General features: G+C 53.6%; 1 protein-coding gene across 1 annotated transcript in view; it reads left to right on the top strand.

Moving 5' to 3' along the window:
* The window catches only part of MFGE8 (milk fat globule-EGF factor 8 protein), a 22,212-nt gene that overhangs the window by 9,110 nt on the left and 5,377 nt on the right, over nt 1–7,725 (top strand). Inside the window, exons 4-8 of the mRNA XM_019503816.1 lie at nt 59–172; nt 1,054–1,235; nt 1,927–2,082; nt 3,420–3,564; nt 6,823–7,025. Coding sequence (XP_019359361.1) covers nt 59–172; nt 1,054–1,235; nt 1,927–2,082; nt 3,420–3,564; nt 6,823–7,025 — 800 coding nt within the window. The remainder of the gene's footprint in view (nt 1–58; nt 173–1,053; nt 1,236–1,926; nt 2,083–3,419; nt 3,565–6,822; nt 7,026–7,725) is intronic.

Raw genomic sequence — 7,725 nt, 5'->3', positions numbered from 1 at the left:
GGTGCAAACCGAAGATTTGGCATTACGCCCTCAGTCTTTCCCTTCCTGTCTCCCCTAGACAAGAACGAGTGTTCCTCACAGCCGTGCAGAAATGGAGGCACCTGCCTTGATCTGGATGGCGACTATACCTGCAAATGTTCCTCTCCCTTTCTGGGGAGGACCTGCCAGATCCGTAAGTCCTTGACAGTGATGAGATTACGTGGGGCCCCCTCACCCCTGGCTCCCAGTTGGTCCGCTCAGGCCTCGGCAGCACAAAGAAGCTCCCCTTGGTTGGCTCAAAGGACATGAATAATTTCTAGAGTCCAGCAGCTCAGGTGTCTGCTGTGTGCTGCTTGATGCTGAGATTAGTGGTGGAGCTGGGCTCAGGGAGATAGCTGTGCAGTGTCTCTGCAGGACTACCAGCTCTCCTCCTGCCTCCTTGCTCGGATGGGGGGCAGGGAGCTTTGGAGGCTACAGCACAACACAACCCAGAGTAAGAATTCACCTCCTCAGGTTGCTGTAAGTGTGTATGTGAGGATGGGATGCCCTGATGGCAGAGAAGGGAGCCTCAAAGGCAGGGGCATTCCTCGCCAGTCTGTCTACACTTGAGCTGGTGGTGAGATACTTCACAGAGCACTCGTACAGACCTAGATATTGCCCCTCTGCCTGCATTCAGGATTGGTACAGACCAAGTAGGTCTGTATGACTCGGTTGATAGAAATGCTGAGGGTGAAGCCATGAGAAGGGGCCAGGGAGGAGCCAGCTGTGGCAGGAAATAGGTGGAAACAACCATGTTCCCATTTTTCTGAAAAATGGGCCCACTGTCATGAGTGGCCAGTGGAAACCATGGCATTGATCTGTCTTTGCTTTTGGGCCCAGGAGCATTTGGTCTCTCTGGAAGGCCAAGAGTGTGGTAGCTACAAACTCCTGTGATGCAAGGCAGGAGAATGACTCCATGCTTTCAACTCCCAGTCACAATCTGTCACTCTTTCTCCACCTCCTCCTCTTTTTCTCTGTCATCTCTCGTCCTTCACTGCCCTGCTTCCTCTGTCTTTGTTCCTGCCCCTGTTCCAGGCTGTGCCAATCTGCTAGGCATGGAGGGAGGTGCCATTGCAGATGCTCAGCTCTCTGCCTCATCTGTGTACTACGGGTTCCTTGGCCTGCAGCGCTGGGGTCCTGAGCTTGCCCGGCTCAACAACCAGGGGATCGTGAATGCCTGGACCTCCAGTAACTATGACAAGAATCCCTGGATTCAGGTACCTGCCTTCTGGAGAGTCCCATGGTGTATTCTTGGGGGAAGCTGTGAGTTCATGGGGCAGTGGGCATCAAGCCTTGGCCACAGCTGGAGACTGGATGGTGGACTTATCAGAAAGTTGCTCTTTCCTGCTGTAGATCCCTCCTGTACTTTCTGTTTCTCATGGGGTGGGGGGAGGACAAGTCTGAACCCTGTCAACAAAGAAGGGGTTAAATGACCAAACCCAGTGCTGTTTTCCATGCTAAAATCAGCACCTAAAAGAAGTGGGTGCTGTAGGGGTGTTGATAAGATTGAGGCATAGGGTTCCTTTAGGGGATAAACCCTTGCTGCTGGGATGCAGGGGCTTAATTTTATGGGAGGAGTTGCTGGGGAAACATCTTGCGCTGCCTTGCAAAGTGATGCATCCCTCCTCCTTAATGGTGGGACCAGAATTGGAATGTGGGGCCATAGCAATAAGGGGTTCTAGCACAGTGGAAATGGAGGAGCCTGGAGATGGACAGAAGATCCTTTGGAGGACTTCTCTTGTTGGGGATCTCAGGCTGAGTCTGTTCCTAAGTGTCTTGCCTGGCACCAGCAGAGTTGCAGGTCGTGTATATGGTGCTGAGCCTATAGGAGACAAGGGAGTTCAGGGTGCAAACAGAGAGTGCATATTGGCATGTATTCCTCACCCTCTTCCACTCATCCTGCCACAGGCCAACCTGCTGAGGAAGATGAGGCTGACTGGCATCATCACCCAGGGTGCTAGCCGTGCGGGCAAGGCAGAGTATGCACGCATCTTCCGAGTGGCCTACAGCTTGGATGGGCGTGAGTTTATGTTCTACAAGGATGAGAAACATGACAGAGAAAAGGTGGGTGCTGTGGTAACAGGTCTATTGGTGCTGGATGTTGCAAGAAAAGATGGGGAGGGTGGGGCTGTGTCATTGCAGGGCAGGGGGTCCGTGCATGGGGGTATTGGCATGTACAGTGATCACATAGTGAAAGCAGAGCACTGGGGGTACTGTGTGGCCTCAGAGAGAGGAGGGGAAGTCTGGAAGGAAGAGCTGTGGTTGCAGTAAGGAAGACGGTGGAAATCTCATCCAAGACACGGAACAATAAATGCCAGTGATTTCCTAATAGGGCAAATGATCTCACATGTGTATACACCCTGCGCCTGCCCACACCAACAACACTGCAGTCGGCCAAAGGGCAGGAAAGCTGTGGCTTGTGACAAAAACCCCACCTTTCATTTTCTCTTCCCTGTGAGCTCTTGTTCAGTGTTTGGAAATACCTGGCCAGCCACTTGGTACTTACTCAGCAAACCCTGATGGTCTCCCAGCTTTCAGCTGGATGGCATAGGAACTGTGTTGTTTGGTGCTCTGCATCTGCTATCTCTTGTTTGATTGTCATGGATTGGGGACAGTACTCTGTGACATGGGGGGACCTGCTACACCACCTGAAGGGGGGGTGGGGCATGGGTAAAGGGAACCACATGCAGACACTGGAGGGAATGGTGACTCCTTCGGATCAGTCAGGCTCAGCCTCCACAGCAGCCACATTTATAGGATTCAGGTTTGGCCTGTGAACTGTTTGCTGTGGGGGCTGAGTTCATAAGTGGGTCTGTTCTATGCAGCACTATTAGGATTATACATTTCTGTGTGATAGTAGACCATATATACTATATTTACTTGCCGGTAAGCTGACAGAAGCTGCCTTTCTGAGTGATAGCAGTGTTGCCAGCCCTCACGATTTTACTTAAGCCCCTAAGTAACTGATGGTTCCCCAAAGCCCAGGTTTCTGACATCCCGTGAGTATAAGGGAATGTCAGATAGTCACTTTACAGGAGTGTCCAGAAAAAAGCCTGGACATATAATGCCAGTGTGCCCTGAAGGTGTAAAGCCACAAGACAAAGGGAAAGAATGTGACATTTGTTATTTAGGACGAAGGCATTTCCCGGGTTTTAAGTCAGTTTCGTAACTTTTGGCATCATGGCTCATGCTGTTGTAACAGCTGGAGCTAGCTGTCCTGGGACAGCCTCCTCCCAGGCTAGTGGAGAAGGGTTTTGCTATGTGGCTTTGCTGTGTGTCCCATAAGGTCAAAATCTGCTGGCTGGCCAGGGTGCAGAGTGGAGAGAGGCTGTGGGGGAGGATGCCATCCTGGGCTCTAACACTCTCCCCCCCATATTTTGTTGTGGCCTTTGCTCCTGCAGGTGTTTCTTGGGAATGTGGATAACTACAGCATGAAGACCAATATGTTCAACACTCCCATCACGGCGCAGTATATTCGCATCTACCCCATGCAGTGCCGCCGGGCTTGCACGCTGCGCTTTGAGCTCGTTGGCTGTGAGATGAATGGTAAATGTCTGTCCTGGGCCAAACAGATGGCATGCGGCTTGGGGCACTTGCTCCCCTCTCTACAGTGGGCTCCTACACTTTGGGCTAGTTCTTGGTTGGGTCAATGCTGAAGGAAGCAATGCTGAAGCAATAGTTGACTCCAAGATGAACATGAGCCGGCAGTGTAACAAGGCCAGTCGCACTGTGTGGTGTATTAGCAGATGCACGACCAACAGATCGAGGGAGGTGATGTTCCCCCTCTATGTGGCATTGGTCAGGCTGCAGCTGGAGTACTGTGTCCAGTTTTCGGCGCTGCACTTCAAGAGGGACACGGAATCTGGAGAGGGTTCAGAGGAGGGCCACTCGCATGATTAGTGACCTCTGTGAAAGACCCTACGAGGGGAGGTTGAGAGATCTGGATCTCTTCAGCCTTCACAAGAGACAGCTGAGGGGAGACCTTGTAGCTGCCTATAAGTTTATCAAGGGAGGACAACAGGGAATTGGAGATGCGCTGTTTACCAGAGCGCCCCAGAGAGTAACTAGGAATAATGGTTGCAAGCTAGTGGAGAGTAGATTTAGGTTAGACATTAGGAAAAATACTTTTACAGTGAGGGTGGCCTGAATTTGGAATGGGCTTCCAAGAGAAGTGGTGCTATCACCTAACTTGGAGGTCTTCAAGAGGAGGCTTGATAGTCACCTGGTTGGGGTCATCTGACCTCGGTCCTCTTTCCTGCCAGATGCAGGGGGTCGGACACAATGATCCATTGGGTCCCTTCCGACTGCAATCTATGAATCTATGAAACCCAGCTGATGCAGGAGGTGGCTGTCGAGACTCTGTAGGGAGCACTCTGTCCTAACACTAGTGCCCAGGTGTGCTGCTGGAGGGTGCTGGGCTGCAGGGAGCAGTGCAGCAAATCTGTACGAGGCATGCCCTTGGTGCTACTGGAGGGGTGGTCCCTGTACTGAGACCAGGAGACTCAGGGCTGCAAGAGATCTGCGGAGGCTTTCCACAGGGCTGGAGGCTGTTAATCCCTTTGTTTCAGCCAGATCATGTCTTGGGTAATTGCATGTCTCGGGTAATTGCACCCCCTTTTCCCTTGCTCCTTCCCAGGCCATCTGAATTAAGATTCAGAATAGTTCTTCACGCCCCGTGAGTGCTGTTAACCAGATGCTGTTTCCATTTCGCGGCTGGCTGGAAACACTGCTGCAGAGTTTGCAAAAGGCTCAAGGATCAAAGTCCCCTAGAATTACAGCTTAAACTGAGGTTCAGTCAGCTGGACTTCTCCCCTGCCAGCTTCGCATTCCTGCCCTGACCCATGTGCTAGGCAGTGCGTGATGCAGTGAGCCCAGATCGCAGCCCCCTGGATTGCTTTGCTGGGGGAGAGGGGGAGGGGACAGAATTGACTCTCTCCTTTAAACCCTGAACACTGAGTGCTTGTCTGGGCAGTGCTGTCAAGAGCCAGGGTGCCTGAGGAGGCTGGTAGTGAGTCCCTGCTGCCTGCCTGCCTGTACGATCAGCTGATGGTGCTGGTGCCGTTGTTGGGGGGTTCATGTGTCTGTGTCACAGCTGGCACTGCAGACTTCTTCTGCAGAGGCCAAGGATTAGGTTGGCTGCTTGGAGACCAGGTGCCCTTGCATGGATGCATCTGGGCTGGGGTTCCAGAGCAGGGGGCATGGAGGTGATAAGCGTTTCCTGCCGCTGCTCATGCTTGCAATTGCTTGGGGCAATAGAGAAGCCTCTGTTTGCAGGGGCATCCATCCAGCTGCTTCAAGCAGCTGCACATTCAAATTGTAACACCAAGGCCTTGGAGCATGCCATGGCTCAGCCCTGCTGGGAGCCTGCCAGGTTTCTCTCCCCCCCGCAGGCGCAGGCAGGAGGGAGGTGGAAGAGCAAACCCAGCAGAAACACTGCAAGGAGGAGTGGGGGAAATCTCTAGGAACCCTGGGAGCTGGAATTAGCTTGAGGGTTCAGCATCTGGGGTTTCCTGGAGCCTTCTGGGGAGAGTGAGCTGTGCTGAGTGGCACCAACTGGCAGGTCTTGGGCACAGAACCCAGGTTTAATGCTGCCTAAAGCAGCTGTGCTTTGCTTTTGCATCTTCCCCTTCCCTTCATCCATCTCTTCCTTGAAAGCATCCAGGGCCACAGTGACATCCACCGGTGGTGATGGGAATCTCAGGGTTGCTTACAGCTGCCCAGCTGCAGGGTGTTGTCTGGCCAAGGGATGGGAAGCGGCCCCCAGCTGGATCTTCCTCCTCTCCCTAGCAGCCTCCAGCTGCCAGCCTAGTGTTTCCATGCAGTTGTTGAGGGTGGGAGGTGGTTAGATGGCAGAGGCTGGGAAACTACTGGGCAGAGGAGGGAGTGACCCTGCTTTACACTGCTGCCCTGAGAGCAGGCTCTGCACCTGGGCAGTGCTGAGGAGAGCATGTCTAGCACCATCCCCGTGCCCCAACCGAGTTCTGGCCTCTCAAGCTCCCATCAGTTCTGCCTCCATTTTTGCTTCCTGCCTCCTCTCTGCAGCTCAGGGTGTTCAGCAGCCCCTCTTCCATCCCTGGGGGCTTCAGGGGGGTCCTGTCTTAGGCAAGTTTCATGGACAGGAGGAGGAGCTGTCCATGAAACCCAGAGGAGGCAGGGAGAGAGCAGAGCTGTCTTCAGCTGCAGGACTCTGCTCCATCCCCTCCTCCCCCACAGTGAGACTGGGTTCCCAAGGAGGAGGGGAAGGAGCTCTATGGGTGTCCTTCCTCAGCCCTGATAGGCTTCTCTGCCCCAAAGGTGGGCATGCGGGGCAGGCACGCAATCATAGGGGGCTTTCTTCCAGGTGGAGATGTTGCTCCCTGGTAATTCTAGGGTGCAGCTGTTTGTGAGCCAGCGTGCAGTGAGCACTGGGCTCGGGGCTCCAGCACCTTGGTGTAGGGGCAGTAACGGCAGTGGTCATCTCCCTGCAGCAGGGGGTGCTGCCAGCCAGCAAATGGCCCTTAGCAAATACATCAGGGGACAAAACTGCAGCTAACTCGCCAAATCCAACTGCCTCTCTTGCCTGCTTGAAGGAGATGGAGATTTGGGGCTTCTAACTCTGTATGCTTGGGTCTTTGGATATTCCTGCTGTGCTGAGTGGAGGCCCTTGGGATTGCTGCTTTCTGGGTCCTTGGTCCCCGCTTGGTGCATTTGGGGGGTCTCTGCTTTTCATGTCTCTCAGGCATCTGGGTGTCTGCTCTGTGTTTATTTGGATGGTGATGCTGCTGGCCTCTTCCATGTCACTGTCTGTAAACCATTGTGTTACAGTGTATTTCAACATGGCAGGTTGCTCGGAGCCGCTGGGCATGAAATCCCGCCTGATCTCTGACCAGCAGATCACGGCCTCCAGTGCTTTCAAGACATGGGGCCTCGATGCGTTCACCTGGTACCCCCACTATGCCCGTCTGGACAAGACAGGCAAGACCAACGCCTGGACTGCTGTCAGCAATAACCAGTCTGAGTGGCTGCAGGTGTGTCCTATTATCTGACGCGATCCTCTTTTGGGGGAGGACAGAGGGGCATGGAGGTCTGCTGCTGTGGCCAGGAGCAGAGGAGATCCCAGTTCTCATCTGGTCTTCCTTTATGGCTTTGTCAAGGCACTTAGTTTCTCCATCTTTTAAAATGGGGCTAGTTGTCCTTCCCTGTCTCCCAGAAGGAGGCCGTGGATTCGTATTGGAGGGCTGGAGGCCGGCTGTTTCCTGGGTTACTGGGTCAGAGGAAGGAGTTTGGGTTCTGGCAGAATTCAGGCAGCTGCTGAACCCTTGCTGTTTCAGAATAGGTGTGCAAGCTCTGTGCCTCTGGGATTGCAAAGGGGACTTGGCCACAGACTCACAGGCACCTCTGGCTCTAGCCAGTTGTTTCATAGTTTCATAGTTTCTAGGGTTGGAAGGGACCTGAGCAGATCATCTAGTCCGACCCCCTGCCATGGCAGGAAAGAGTACTGGGGTCAAACGACCCCAGCAAGGTGTACATCTAACCTCCTCTTAAAACCCCCAGGGTAGGAGCCTGCACCACTTCTCTTGGAAGTTGGTTCCAGACCCTAGCCGCCCTGACCGTGAAGTAGCGCTTCCTGATATCTAACCTAAACCTACCCTCTGCCAGCTTGTGACCGTTATTCCTGGTCCCTCCTGGCTGTGCTCGGGGGAACATTGACTCCCCCAATGCCTGCTG

Source organism: Gavialis gangeticus, unplaced genomic scaffold, assembly GCF_001723915.1.
Source record: "Gavialis gangeticus isolate Ggan-Ray unplaced genomic scaffold, GavGan_comp1, whole genome shotgun sequence".
In the NCBI taxonomy this organism is placed as follows: domain Eukaryota; kingdom Metazoa; phylum Chordata; order Crocodylia; family Gavialidae; genus Gavialis; species Gavialis gangeticus.
This window is presented reverse-complemented; position numbering and strand designations above follow the sequence as displayed.